This window comes from Macaca thibetana, chromosome 1 (genome assembly GCF_024542745.1).
Source record: "Macaca thibetana thibetana isolate TM-01 chromosome 1, ASM2454274v1, whole genome shotgun sequence".
In the NCBI taxonomy this organism is placed as follows: domain Eukaryota; kingdom Metazoa; phylum Chordata; class Mammalia; order Primates; family Cercopithecidae; genus Macaca; species Macaca thibetana.
Genome location: NC_065578.1, coordinates 182,392,361 through 182,407,097, shown reverse-complemented (window position 1 = coordinate 182,407,097; position 14,737 = coordinate 182,392,361). Strand labels below are relative to the sequence as shown.

The following is a 14,737-nucleotide window of genomic DNA, read 5'->3' as shown; positions in this document are numbered from 1 at the left end:
CTCCCCGTCCTCCGTGCGCCCCGCGCGCCTCCGCTCTCGCGCCCGCTTTCCCGCGGGGAAGGGGCCACCGCCCTGCGAGGCTGGCGACCGCCCCGTCGTCCCCAAGCTCGGGGCCGCCCCGGACTTCCCTCCCGCGCCTCTGACGGCCGGGGGCACTCGCTCCCTGGGCCGCGGCGCGGGAGAGGCGGCCCCGCTGGGCTCCGGGCGGGGTGGGAGGCCGAGGCCCGGCTCCTCCAGCCCCTCCCGCGGCCCCTCCTCTCCGCGCTCCGCTCCCTCTGCCCGCCGCGGGCCGGGAAGGCGCGGGCTTGGCCGCTCTCCCCTCTACGGCAAAGCCGCGAACGGACAGCCGATGCCACTTCCTTCTCTGCCGGCGCCTTCCCTGCCCGACCCCGCTTCCCCTCCTCTCGCCGGGAGGGAGTGCGGCCCGCGGGGCGCTGCGCCAGCCGGACCCACCCGGGAACCAGGGGCTGCCCGCAGAGCCGGGAGCTGGCCCGGCCTCGGCGCCGTCCCGGACCCCCAGTCGGCCGCGCCCCGAGGGGCGAGGCCTGCGAGCCGCACTCCAGCCCCGGATTCGGGGCTGGAAGTCCCTCCCCGAACCCGGCAGCGGGCCTGGGAGGGAGAAGGGGCTGGAGAGGGCCTGGCCTCTCCAAGGGATGGAGGGGACAGAGGCGGCAGCGGCCAAACCCGCGGGCAGCAGCCCCCAGTGAGTATAGAGGAAGCAACGCCAGGCCGGCCGGGCGGGGGTGGCGGACCGGCGGGGCGGCGGAGTGGGGAGCCCAGGTCGCCCCGGACACTGGGAGGCAGGCCTCCTGCAGGCTCAGAGCTAGAAGGGTCGTGGGGAGGCCTGCCCTTCACGTCCATCTTCGTTTGGCCCCTCTGAGTTAGAGGAAATACATCACAGTGCTTGGGCCACAGAACCAGGCGGCTCCGAGCTGACCCATCTTCCCGAAAGCCCATGCCCAGGGGACTCCAGTGGGAGGGTCTCATTCTTTAAGGCCTCTGGCGTGCTGTTCCACAGTTCACCCATTAACAATTCTTTCTTTAATTTTTTGGAGCCAGGGTCTCGCTCTGTGGCCCAGGCTGGAGTGCAGTGGTGTGATCTTGGCTCACTGCAACCTCTACCTCCCGGGCTCAAGCCCGGCCTCCTCTGGCTTCAGCCTCCCCAAAAACAAAAAGTTCTTTTAACCTTACACAAATTGCTCATATTACATTCTAATCCCCTGTTTTCTGGATTGGACTTTAGAAGAGAAGAAGGAGATGCAAAGAGAAACTTGCTGCATTCTAGATTAACTCAGAGAACAAATTATTTCTGTCCTCCTAAAGATAATCCTTAAACTTTACTGGCTTAAAACTGATGTGACATTTCGCATTATACGTGTATTTTGCTTTATAAAATGTGTGCATTCCTGAAAGCTTGTGTATAAATTGAATTGTAATAAACGACTACAGAGGGACTTGCCATTTAAGAGAATTTGTGGTGAATCCTTGGTCAGTGTTATGAAGTGGATAACTCCTAATTTGAAGTTTATACACATACGGATTTTTATGCACAAAGTGTACTTCAAGTAGGGCACATCTAGATGTATGATATTAAAGCTGCATTTTTCTCAGAAGGTAGAATCAACATTAAAATGCTGTGGCACGTAGATATGCATGCAACACCCTGAGTCAAACCCCTGCTCACCTTCATTCCTTGTGAAGGGGTAAACGTCAGCCATGCTGCTAAGGACCTGTGCAGCGCTGGCAAGCCACCCAACCTCTGGGGATGGAACATTCTCATTTACGGAATAAGGGGAATAGAGTTAAGTGATCACTACATGTTTTGGAAAAGGCCTGGGCTTGGAATGAGAAGCTTTGAATTCCAAACTGGGCCTCCCCTTAGCACCTCTGTGTTGTAATCTGTGCCTCAATTTCTCCATCTGTAGAAGTATATAACCAAGCCTTTTTTTTTTTTTTTTTTTTTTTTTTTTTTTTGAGACAGTCTCGCTCTATCGCCCAGGCTGGAGTGCAGTGGCGGGATCTCAGCTCACTGTAACCTCCACTTCGTGGATGCAAGTGATTCTCCTGCCTCTGCCTCCCAAGTAGCTGGGACTACAGGTGCCTGCCACCACACCCAGCTAATTTTTTGTATTTTTTACTTTTATTTATTTATTTATTTATTTATTTATTTATTTGAGACAGAGTCTCTCTCTGTTGCCCAGGCTGGAGTGCAGTGGCACAATCTTGGCTCACTGCAACCTCTGCCTCCCGAGTTCAAGCAATTACCCTGCCTCCGCCTCCCGAGTAGCTGGGACTACAGGTGCGAAGCACTCCTGGCCTCGTGATCCACCTGCCTCGGCCTCCCAAAGTGCTGGGATTACAGGTGTGAGCCACCATGCCTGGCACATTTTTTATGTTTTTAATGGAGGTGAGGTTTCATCACGTTGGCCAGGCTGGTTTCAAACTCCTGACCTCAAGTGATCCACCCGCCTCAGCCTCCCAAAGTGCTGGGATTACAGGTGTGAGCCACCGCGCCTGGCCAATTTTTTGTATTTTTAATGGAGATGGGGTTTCACCATGTTGGCCAGGCTGGTCTCGAATTCCTGACCTCAAGTGACGCACCCACCTCAGCCTCCCAAAGTGTTGGGACTACAGGCGTGAGCCACCGTGCCTGGTCAATAACGCCATTCTGTTAGGGACAGGATTACTGGGGGGAGTGTGCTTGAAAGCACTTGCAGTCCCGCCTGGCATAGAGCAGATGCCTGATCAGCGTTCCTGACTGGTCAAGGTCTCCCTTTGAGCTCAACCCCATACTGTGGTCCTGTGGCTTGGGCATCAAGGGTCAGGGGTGAGGTTGGATGCAGCACCTTCTACCGGAGGTCAGATCCTGCTTGGTGTCTTCCTGATGTCCATCATCCTCATTGGCTCCCCTTGGAGAGGGAAGAGCATGTTGCCTGTTAGCAGATGCGGGCATCCTCCACTGAAACTACCCTTCAGGAAAGCAAGAGGCCAAGGACTGGGAAATCACCCTGGTTTTCACTGTGGTACACATTTGGCATAGGATTAGTTGTCCTCTGAAGCTTCATTTTGCCCATCTGTAAAATGGGGATAGAAAAACTAGAACACTACTCAGACTTGGAAGAAAACATTCAACAATAACTTATTTGCACTCTTCAATGATTTGCATTTTTTAAAAAGTGCTTTCACATTATCAATAGCAGGCGTCCCCAACCCCCGGGCCACAAACCAATAGTGGTCCACAGACCATAGCAGTCCGTGGCCTATTAGGAACCAGGCCACACAGCAGGAAGTGAGTGGCAGCGAGCAAGTGAGCATTACCACCTGAGCTCTGCCTCCTGTCAGATCAGCGGCGGCATTAGATTTTCATAGGAGCACAAATGTTACTGTGAACCGCGCATGTGAGGGGGCCAGGGTGCAAGCTCCTTATGAGAATCTAATGCCTCATGATGTGAGGTGGAACAGTTTCCTTCCAAAACCATTGCACTCCACCCTGTCCCCGATACGTGGAAAAACTGTCTTCCATGAAACCAGTCCCTCTGGTGCCAAAAAGGTTGGGGACCACTGATCTAGAGGGCATGCCCTGCTCTGTCTCCAGGTTACTTTCATCTGGACAGGACTCAACACCAAGACACTTTGGGGCCCCGGGAGGTTGTGGGGGTTTGTCCTGTGCTGGGTCTCAGGAGCTCTGTCTGTTTTCTCCTCCAGAGGGCCCAAGACAGGGAGTGGAAGAGCCAGCCCCGTGGAGGGGACCTCAGCTGTGGAGTGGAGTGGTCTTGAGCCACAAATGGATAATGGACACCCCCCAAGACCCTGGCCTTGCCCTCAGGAAAACAGAACATCCAGCCCGATGGCCCCCCGGCCTCCCAGAGTATGGGGGGTACAGCTCCAAGGCCCCTCTGTGCTGGAATCCAAGGTGAGGGCTTTGAAGGAGAAGATGACAGCAGCCAAACAGGGAGTGAGCCCTTGCTCTGCTTCCCATGAGCGGTCATCCCCCAAGAAACCCAAATGCAGACAAGGCAAGGCAGGGGGAGCCGGGACTTCATCGGAGGGGCCTTTCCTGCCAGGTACTGTGGTGGCTCCTCATACCCAAAACCTGCCTGATAGGCTGCCTGATAGCGTCAATGAGGAGGAACCCGCCAGGGATGGGGGCCCCGGGCCTCCCAGGCTGCCTGCCCCTGGGCGTGAGTACTGCAACAGGGGGAGCCCGTGGCCTCCAGAAGCCGAATGGACGCTGCCTGACCATGAGAGAGGTCCGCTGCTGGGGCCCAGCTCTTTGCAAGAGAGCCCCATCCATGGAGTTACTCCCGGACGGCCTGGGGATCCTGGTCCTTGTAACAAAATCATCCACATTCCCAGCCCGAGGACAGGAAGGTCCTCCCGTTTTCCAGATGGTGTGGTCACAGATGCAGATCTGGATAGCACATCCCTGACCTCTGAGGAGGAATCTGTCCCCGGGACAGCCCTGCTGGGCGAGCGCTGGACAGCTGGAGACCTGGAGGCTCTGGGCACCGGGAGCAGTGCCTTGTCCCTGTCTGATCGGGTGGAGAGAAACCGCCTGTTGCTGCAGGAGATGCTCAGTGTTTCTGGGCAGAGCCCCCGCAAGGCGGGAACCCCCGCCCGGACTCCGTCCTGGGACACAGCTGCACCAGGTGAAGCTCACTATGGAGGTCCAGGTGGTGGAGGGAGCAGGAGGGAATCCAGAGGGAGGAAAAGGGGAGGAAGGGGTCCCACAGAGGGAATGGGGCAGGAAAGGAGGGAGAGCCTGACAGCTGCCTGTCCGCAGAATCATCAGGATGGCCTCTTATTCTTGGCTCTGACATAGATTCTTTGCAGCCTCACAGGCAGCCTGTCTGCTGAAGCCCCCCGTGACCCTGCAGACCAGTGGGAGGCCACCCTGTGTGCTTGGGGTTAGAGGCCAATGATGTCTTCCTTGCGGCTTGGATTCCTTTCCGGAGTGGCTTTTTGCCTCTCCCTCCAGTGACATGCCCTCACCCTCAGTGAGGACCCTCTGGTGGGGCAAGCAGACAGGAACCCCTTCCTAAAAGGAGGCTGGGCGTTCTAGCAGCTGGGCTGAGCTCAGACGGTAGCACCAATGGGATGTACAAGTGTCCAGACCCGAGAGGACAGCCTCTTTCCCCTCCTGCCTTCTCATTCCAAAATCTCACAAGCTCATTCATCACCGCGTGCCTGAGCCCAGGCATGTGGTCCTCTCAGCATATGGCTGTGTCCACAGCAGTCATAGTGACAGGCTCGGCCTCTAATTTTCAGGCAAGGTGTTGGATTTATCTCAGGAGTAAGTTGCTTCTGGAGAAACCCTTCTCCTCAGTGTTCACTAAGTGGCAGCTGAGAGCCCTGTTTCTGGCTCCGTCCTGATCTCTGCTTCTGTTCTGGATCTTAGAGCGACCAGTGGGGGATGTGGACTGGGCCTTGGGCACCTCCTTGCAGGACTCCGGCCAGAACAGGTAAGAGCTCAGAGCCCACATTATCTCTCCCTCCCTCCTCACCATGGTCCCTCTGTTTACTCAGCATCAGGACAGTAGGAGACGTCCCAAAATGAGAGGGCAGGCAGACTCCTGCACCAGCAGACCAGGGGGCACCATCATCCCTGAGACCCTGTAGAAACTGCCAGTAACCCCCACCGCCACATCCCCCAGCTGGTGCTTCTCTGCTACTTAAGCCAAACCACCAGGGAACAAAGCGCATTGCTAACTCCCCGTTCCATGTCCGTGGAGCCATTTCCCTTGCCCAGGCCTCCTTATCTGTAAAGTTGGGGAACTAGCATCTGTCTGGTTCACTTCACAGGACCATTGTGAGGCCGAAGTGAGATCATGGGTGTGAAAATCCTTGGGGAAAATGTACAAAGCCTTACCCCAATTCCGTTCCCAGTCAAGGGGTTGTGCTGGGATCATGTCAAAGATTTCACCTCCTACCTTACCGTGCTATCCCGCGGCCTTCGCTCCAGCCCCTCCACCAAATATTTTGGGGAAGCTGGACCCACCGAGGTGTAGCGGGGGAAATGGGGCTACCTGTCCTTCATGGGCAATGTCCTGAGCCAGGCAGGGTGAGAAGAGTACACTCAAGGTGGGAGTGGGGCCATCTGCAGGCCTGACTGCAGCTGGCGCCTGCACAGAGGTTGAACCCAGCCTCAGTCTTTGCCAGGGTCCTGGTCCACAAGGCTGAGAGGTTTCCCCAGCTGTCTGGTGATGTCAGCCTCCGCGAGGTCTTATGGTTTCTGCGGAGGGCAGAGGTCGACACGGTTGCTGCACTGGTGTAAGGCAGCTCCTGCACAAATCCCACTCAGTTAGAACCGCCCTCTAGAAAGTGTGGACAGACCTCTGTCTTAGTCTATTTGGGCTGCTATAACAAAAAGCCTATACAGGCTGGGCGACTTACTAACAACAGGAACTTACTGCCCACAGCTCTGGAGGCTGTGAGGTCCAGGATCAAGGCACAAGCAGATTCAGTGTCTGGTGAGGACTGCCTGTGGTTGATTCATAGATGGTGCCTTCTCGCTGTGCCCTCGGGTGGAGGAAAGGGCAAGGCAGCCCTCTGGGGCCTCTTAGAAGGGCACTAATCCCATTCATGAGGGCCGTGCCCCATGACCTACTCACCTCCCAAAGCCCCACCTCCCAACACCCTCACACTGGGGATATGGTTTCAACATAGGAATCTTGGGGAGACACAAACATTGAGCCCATCGCAGTCCCTACCCCCGCACCTGCCTTAACCAAGTAAGGGCAGCCCAGGTTCATGTGATTGGGCTTCGGCTTGCCTAAGGGTCTGATGGAGAGGGGGATGTCTGGCTCCTTCGTCCCTTGCTATTTATGATTTGGAATCACAGCTGCCTCCCCTTCCGCCAGGTATCTCTTCCCCCACCTCCCTGGCTGCTGTTTCCAGGCCCTCCTCTGGTCCCCAGCTGGCCCTGCCACAGTGTTGAGGAGCGTGACTGCAGAAAGGCCCGTGGGCCTCAGCCGGCTCTGCTCCCCTGTCTGCCCCTGTTCCAGTCGCCTTCTGTCTTTTTCCCTGTTTCTGTGCGGAGCCCTGGAGGAGAGGGCTGGGGCAGATGCCCTCTGCTGCAGAGGTGGTGCTGCCTCTGCCCGCAGCTGCTCCCACCCCCTGCACACTTCCTGCCTAGGTGAGGGAAGGGCCCAGTGGGAAGATACAGCCACTGGGGATTCTGCTCAGTGGTCGCTGCTGAAAGGAGAAGCCAAAGCTCCTGACAGCCTGTTGCATACTAAGGAATAAGGCCCACTCCTTTTCAAGGAGGAGACCTCAACCGTGGGGTAAGGAGGGACTTTCCCTTAGTGCTGTGAGGAGATGGTATTTGTGTAGAAGCCTCAGGACTGGGGTCTCTGGGCTGTTGTTTAACCTGCCAGGCCTCTAGCAGCCACGGGCTGCATTTCAGAGTTCAGGCCGGGTGTGCGCACCTGTGTACTGTATGGTGTGTGCCTGTGTGTGTGGAGAGAGAGAAAAGGTCTCTTAGCGAGCTTTAGGACCCTGTTCAAAGAGTGTGAACAAAATGTTCCCTTAGAGTGCCCGGCAATCAGGGCACAGAGTGTTGTGGGGAAACACACCTTGTTTGGGAGTCATTCCGAGTACCCTGCTGGCCTCACTTGGCACTCTGCAGTGAGGTCCCTGCTGAGTAGATGCCCAGGCTGAAGGGCCATGTCTTGAAGCCCCTCAGATAGGGTTCCCTGCCTGGCTCTATCCCAGCGTCTCCTGGGCAGACATTAAAGGTGGTCCCCAAGACCATGCAGGGCTCCCTCTCTCCCCGGAGCAGGATGGAGTGATTGATGTTACTTCTGTATCAATGAACTTCCCAAGAGACCTCTGGAGTAAGGCAAGCTTCCCTCAGCTCTATGCCCCGGGAGTGCCACTCGAGGCCAGGGTTCTGGGGCTTACTGTCTGTTCTAAGGGGCTTAGGACCTTGGGCAGAGAATGCTGAGGCTGTGGCAGACCATTTGATGGCCACCCCGAAGGGGGCCCCAGGATATCAGTCAGGACATGCTCTGGCAGGAGGAAAGCACAGGACCTCACTCATGAGGTCATGAGCCCCTTGGATCTTCTGAGGGTTTGAGGTCCTGCTTCACATTCAGTCAAGTGTTGCAATCAGATAATCATTACAACCAAGTTAACCCGGCATGCATCTGATGGTGTCCGTAATGGTTACTGCTCTGCAGGCAATGGGACAAGGCGCTCATGATGTGACGGTGACAGCAGAGCTCAACACAGCAGGCAGGCTGGGGGCAGGCTGGGGCTGGCCTGGCTTGTGAGGGGCAGTCACCAGGAGTCAGCCTGGGAGGCAAGCACTCAGGACCTTAGAGGCTAAGGGTCAGATGCGGAGGAGACCCCTGGCCGCCAACCCCAAGGTTGTACCCCCTCTAACGAGGGGCAAAAGAAGGCTCAGTTGCGGAGGACGGGAGCCTCCCAGTGGCAGGCAGAAGCCCATGCCAGTAGCTGCCATTTTTGAGCTCTTGCGTGGCAAGAGCTATGCTAAGTGCTGTCCCTTCTTTCCCATTATATCCTAATAACAAATTGTATTTATTGTTCCTGTTTCACTGACAGAGAGACCTCTCTGGGGGGGGAGTTAAGTGACTTGCCCAGGATCCTCCAGCTGCCAAGTATTGGAGCTAGGATTCGCACTCAGGGCTGCTGGCCCCAAGGGCTGCGCTCTCACCATCGTGCGGCACTGCCACAAGACGCCCTGTCCCTGCTCCCACAGGCCACACCTTGGGCTAGGGATCTGGGGGTCTCCTTCCCCTCCCAGCCTGCTCTGTTCTCAGTGTGGGCAAAGAAGGGCAGGTGATGGACTCCATGGGATATGCTTATTTTTCTCCTAGGTCACTATTGGATGATTCAGGAAATGGGGTTTGGATTTTGGGAGAGAGGATGAGGTGAGAGGTTGGGCCTCACAGAGGGCAAAGGGGATCTGTGCCTGGAAGGACTCATAAGAGAGAAGTGGGAGGACATTGAAATAGAGGGGCGCCGTGCTCTCACTGTCTCTGTACCAGCTCTGGCCCCTTCCCTTCCTTGAGCCTCTGAGAGACATACTGGGATCGCAGATTACCTTAGGATCCCAGTAACCCAGTGCAAGTGAAAGGGTGTGACAGTGAGGAGCACAGCAATCAGGGCAATGCTGGCTCCAGACCCCACACCAAATCCACTTCGGAGGCTCAGGAGCCCACGCCAGGGCGGCCGGCCCTGGCCATCTCCGTGGAGACGGTGCTGCTGCGTGGCCCAGGTCATGCAAATCAGAACCTTCTGTGTGTGCGTGTAATTTAGGAGGCCCCAGGTCCTGAGTGTGTCTGCAGGGCCTTTAGTTACTGGTCGCTGTGGGGAGAAGGGAGCAGAGGTCTCCATTTTGTTTTATGTGTGCCCTAGTGATGAGGGAAGCGCAGGGAACATCCTAGGTTATTTTCCCCTCGTTCATGTGGTGGAGTCGTGCCCCTGTGGGGATCCACAAGCCCAGTCCCCGGTGTACACACCCTTCAGGGAACCCCTGTGAGTGATCGTTGGACCAAAACACTTCACACGCCGCAGGGGGGCAGGGGAGGGGGAAGGAGAGGGGAAGGTGGGTCCTGATCTTCAGGCCCCTGCTGGGATTCCTGGGGGGTCAAAACTCCCTCCCCTGAAGCAGTTTCTAGACTCTAAGTTAAAGACAGGCAGCCCTAAAGAATTTCAGGGGCTTGGCCTGTGGTTCAAGTGGTCAGGCCCACAGCTGTGAGAAAAATCTCAGGCTTTTAAAGCTTAATATGTTAATTAGCATTTTTGGAAACTGAGATGGGAAAAAACAAAATGTTTTTCCTACTTTCACACACTCGACACAGCGCAGAGCACTTTGCCTCGAGCCGCCAGAGCGTGCGCAGGTGTTTCCCGCACGCCAAGCAACGCTCTGGCCGACCCAGCTGGCTGCCCTCTGATTCCACCCAGTTCCGACGCTGTCTGCCTGCAGATAGGATCGGGCCCCACAGGTTGAGGGCTCGGTTCCACAGGACTGCGCCCACTGCAGATGCCAATCGCAAGTCCCAGGTTGTGACCTGCATTTCGGACCAACTAGCTATAAATCGGGGTTCCCACTGTGCCTTCCTTGGGTTTAATTTTATAGGACGGCTCACAGAATGCAGGGAAACACTTGACTTGCATTTACCTATTTCTTATGAAGAATGTTACAAAAGACACGAACAGCCACGTGAGGAGAGACATGGGGCAAGGTACAGGAGATGGGACACCACCCCCTAGAAACCTTCACAAGCCCAGCTGTCCCGAAGCTCTCCTGCCAGTGCTTTCGGTGTTTGTGGAGGCCTCATTATGTAGGCATGATTGATTACATCATTGGCCACTGGGAGTCAGCTCAAACTTCAGCCCCTCTCCCCTGCCAGAGGTTAGGGGGTGGGACTGAATGTTCCAACCCTCAAAATGATTGGTCTTTCTGGTGACCAGCCCACATCCCGAAGCTATCTAGGGACGCTCAGCCACCAGCCGTCTCATTACCATACAAAAGACACTCTGATCATTCCTGAGATTCCAAGGGTTTAGGAGCTGTGTGCCAGGCGCCAAGAGCAGGGATCAAATCCATATTTATTAGATCACAGAAGCACAGAGCTCCCCTGCGAGCCGGCCACTGGGTGTGATCCAGTGCAATTTCACATGGAACTGGTCACTTTTGCTCTCACTGTGCCCTGCACCGGCTGCAGCCATAGCTGGCACTGGTGTATCTCCTCCCTGAGCTCCTGGGGCAAGAACTGTGCTGTTGTTGTCTCCGGGACCCAGTGCCTGCAAGTGTGTGCAGGGAAAAGGCTCTCAGAAATGTCTGATAGAGGCACGTAGTACAGAGTGTGAGTGAGGGCTCAGCAAGGAGGCATGGGGAGTCCCGGCTGAGTGCAGGAGAAGAGACACTCTGGCACCACCCCAGCATGCCCAGGGCTATAGAGGTGCCTGAGAACACCCCAGGGCACGGGTGTAACCAAGAATGGCTGAGCCCCTGCCTGTCCTTACCACCCCCAGCTCCCATCCCACCCCACTGATATACACACACAGAGGAAAGCCCCCTTACCACTCCTAGTCCCACCGAGACTAAAGCAAAAGAAAAAATTAAATGTAACCACTCAACAATGTTTTCGGATACTTAACACGCTCCCAGTGTCTGACCGTGGGTGGAGAAGGAAGCCCTACCACAAACCCAGTGCCACCTGGAGCCTCCAGATACCCTGTCCCATGCTGCGTCATTGCCACGCCCACATACACACCACACATGAAAAATCTCATGATGGTCCCAATCTTGACCAATCAAGGAGCTCAAGAAAGTCCATTTACCCAAGGCCATTCATCTTGTGGGAGCTCATCTGAAATTCTAGGAAAGGAAACCCTCTCCCCTGCCCACCAGAGTTGAACAGGCCACTGGTCCCCCATCTGAGGGCATCTCAGACACCCGCCTCCTCTGTGGCCACCCAGGTCCCACACCTGAGGCCAGGAGGTTCTCACCAAAGGGGCAGCCCGAAGCCTCCTTCTGGGGCTCAGCAGGGAATCTGTCCATCTTCCGGAAGGCAGGAACAGGGTGGTTCTGCTGTCCTCGGAAGGCGGCATCTTAGGTGCACACCGCAGGCCTCCACACAGATCCTTTCGAACGTGTTGCAGGAGGTGGGTTCTCCCAGCTGCCGTTCCTAAGGACTCCCACTCCTCCTTCTCCATTGACAGGAGGGCCTATTGCCTGTCTGGGAGTCAGCTTTCCTCCACGACCAGCCGGCCACCTCCTGTTTTCTATCCTATGGAAACCACCTTTTCTATGGAGCCCTGTCAAAGGCTTTTCAAAGTCCAGAGCAAAGCCACCAGGCCCCCTCCAGCTACAAGATGGTGTTTGTCACTTCAAACATGCCTTCTCCTTGCTGATGACAAGGTGATCTCTTTGCAGGTGACTTTAGTACATGTTCGGGGATTCCATCCTTTGCTTAGTAAGGGGGTGAGAGTAATTTCACAAAACAATGGTGCTAATGATAAAATAATGATAATAAATGCTAACATTTACAGACTCTTACCAAGAGCCCAGCTCTGTGCTCATCTCTTTTAAAGGAGCCACTCTCATTTATCTTAACAACTGGGCCCTTATTTAGCAGATAGGGAAACTGAGGCTGAACTCCTAAGTAACCTGCCAGGGTGACACAGCTAGGAAGTGTCTGTCCAGGGTAGAACCCCAGGCAGGCTGCCCCCAAGCCACACACTTCCCTGCCACTCTAGGCTGTGTCCTGTCCAGGTCCTGCAGACCTGGGAAGAAAGGACCGGTGCAACCAAGCTGACAGTCTGAGGCTAGGTCCCTGCCCTCATGGAGCACATGACCCAGAACCAGTTCCAGGTGCACCTTTTCCACTTCCCCCCATTCAGAAAATTGCACACAGAATCACTCTATCCATGGTCATCAGAAAGCTTTCAAATACGCAAACGTGGAACAAATGCTAAGTAGAAAAGTTTATCTATGTTCTGTACGCTCCATATTCTCCCTCTACTGGGTGCATCCTGGAACCTGGGAAGCGGCAGATCCCTGTATATTCCCAATGATTTCTCCATCCATGTACCTGAGTTGAAAGGGTTGAACACAGACTCGCTGAGCTTATTATTTTAATCCAGGATTTTGATGGCTGCAGAAGAAGGCCACTCTGTCCCCTTGACCTCCTTGGCTAGGAGAGCAATGGTGGTTCTCCTGCCCCAGCTGGCTGGAGGGAGAGCAAAGCCATAGCTAAGCCTGTCCCTCCACCAGGAAACTGGCCGAGACGGGAGTACCCAGAGCAGGAGGGGACCGCACGCCGCCCTTTGTCCTTGTGAACCAGTGGAGGACACAGGTGGCTGGAGGGGTGGGGGAAGGGCCAGCATACACTAATGGAACTCTAGTTTTCCTCAACAATGAGTTCTTTACAGGCTCTGCCACTTGGTGGGGGCCAAACATCTGTTGTGGGACCTCCCCCAAGGGGGGAACCTCGAAATCCCATACCCCACCTTATGGCATATCAGACTATGTGGCCGAAGATCTGGGCTCACAGGGTAGCACTGTGAGTCCTCTCCCCTCTCCAGTCCCCACTGCTTGCAGCTGGGGAAACTGAGGCCCAGGGAGGAAAAGCACTCAGCCACTTTATTCCTATGCTCCACCCTCTGAGCTAATGAGCTCCAGAAGTGCAGGCTTTCAAGAGAGTGGCAAAAGCCGTCTATTCTTAGGTGGGAACTGCCTTTGCCTGGCCATGGCACTGACCACCCCAGCCCTTCTAGGAATTTTCCAGAGCAACTGTGGGAGCTGAAGGTGGGCAGTGAGACGGGACAGACTCAGCACCCACCCCATTTCTCCTGCTTACTCCCTCCCTCCACAGGGCTGGTCAGGCCCCCGCTTCCCCAGGGTGCACAGTGACCTTGGCCGCAGGCTGTGAAGGTGACTGCCACTCCTCTGTGCTCAGTGTGGTACTGCATGGATGCCTCCAGGCACCTAAAAAGCCCTGCTTTTCTAATCAGTGGAGAACCAGCTTGTCTGCCAGGAACTGAAGCAAGACAGCAGATGAGAAGAAAAAAAAAAAAAAAAAGTAACAGCTCCAAGAGGAGGGGAGCAGAAAGGAAATAGCAAAGCTGGAAAATGGCTTAAAAACCTGGGGGCAAGGCTGATCCTGGCAGCATCTGGCCAGCTGCCTGGGCGCCCTGCTGCCTGCCCACCAAGTCTTGTGACAAATGCCCTCCGACAGCCGTGGAACCACAGCTGTCACCGGAAGGCTCCGAGTGTGTGGGCTGGCAGCCAGAGGCCCACGGCTGCAGGGGCGCCTCTCTGGGCTGGTAACCTCATTATCTCTGCTGTTGGAGCAAGAGCCCCAGGGAGCACAGCTGCTCTCAGCCACCTTGGAGGAGCTGTCTGCTCGGGAGGCTGTGCAGAGGGAGGCCTCTCCTGCCAAAGCAGGCTTCATGGGGCAGCGGGCCTGGAGATTCGCTTTCACATCACTCCAGTAAAGCCCTCCTTGTTCCAAAGCCATGCCTGGGCCCTGCCAGTGTTCACAGGCACAGATGGTGCCTTTCTTCTAGCAGTCTCCTCCTGCTCCCCAGCGGCCTCAAAGCAGGGTTCGATGCAAATAGTGAGAAGAAAAAGAAAAGGAAACAAGAAAAGAAATCAGAGTCTGCCCAGAGTTTGTCCAAGGATGTCCAAGGAAGCCCTCCTTGGAGGCCTCAGAGCTGTGCCATTTCCACTCACATCTCTGTCATCCAAGAAAACTGCCTGGTCCCTTCCCCTAGTCAGGACCAGGCCCCCTTTTTCATGTTGAATACAGGGTGGGCTGAGGGGCTGCAGGTCTGAGATCAGGACCTGCTGGAGCCCTGTGGACCCTCACTGTTGAGGACAGCCCAGCATATGTGACGGTGAGGACAGGGGCAGCCAGTGGGGATGATGAAGTTACCCCGAAGAGCGTGTCTGGCCCCAGCTACAAACATCCTCTGCCTGCCCTGAGACCCAAGGTGGGAGGGGACAGAGGGTGCGGAACGACGCTGGAGGCAGTGGGCTGGCTGTCGTGTGCTCTGCTCAGCTTGCAATTGAGGTTCGACCTTGAACAATGTGCCAGTGTTCCTCTCTGCTCTGGACACCCTCATCTGTCAAGTGGGGAGAACACCTGCCCTCGGCCAGCCTGGCTGCGGAGAGCAAGCTCCGTGGAGAACGACGGCTTGTCAGTGGGAGATTGTGGGTTGCTGTTATAGCTGTAACCCAGCGCAGGCTGTGTGTCACTGG

At 55.7% G+C, this 14,737-nt stretch overlaps 1 protein-coding gene across 1 annotated transcript in view; it reads left to right on the top strand.

Moving 5' to 3' along the window:
• The first annotated feature begins 311 nt into the window (after window positions 1-311).
• KIAA1614 (KIAA1614 ortholog) overlaps window positions 312-14,737 on the top strand; it is a 38,729-nt gene continuing 24,303 nt past the window's right edge. The window contains exons 1-3 of the mRNA XM_050766084.1: window positions 312-703; window positions 3,706-4,649; window positions 5,399-5,462. Of these exons, the coding sequence (XP_050622041.1) occupies window positions 654-703; window positions 3,706-4,649; window positions 5,399-5,462 (1,058 nt within the window). The 5' untranslated portion in view covers window positions 312-653. The remainder of the gene's footprint in view (window positions 704-3,705; window positions 4,650-5,398; window positions 5,463-14,737) is intronic.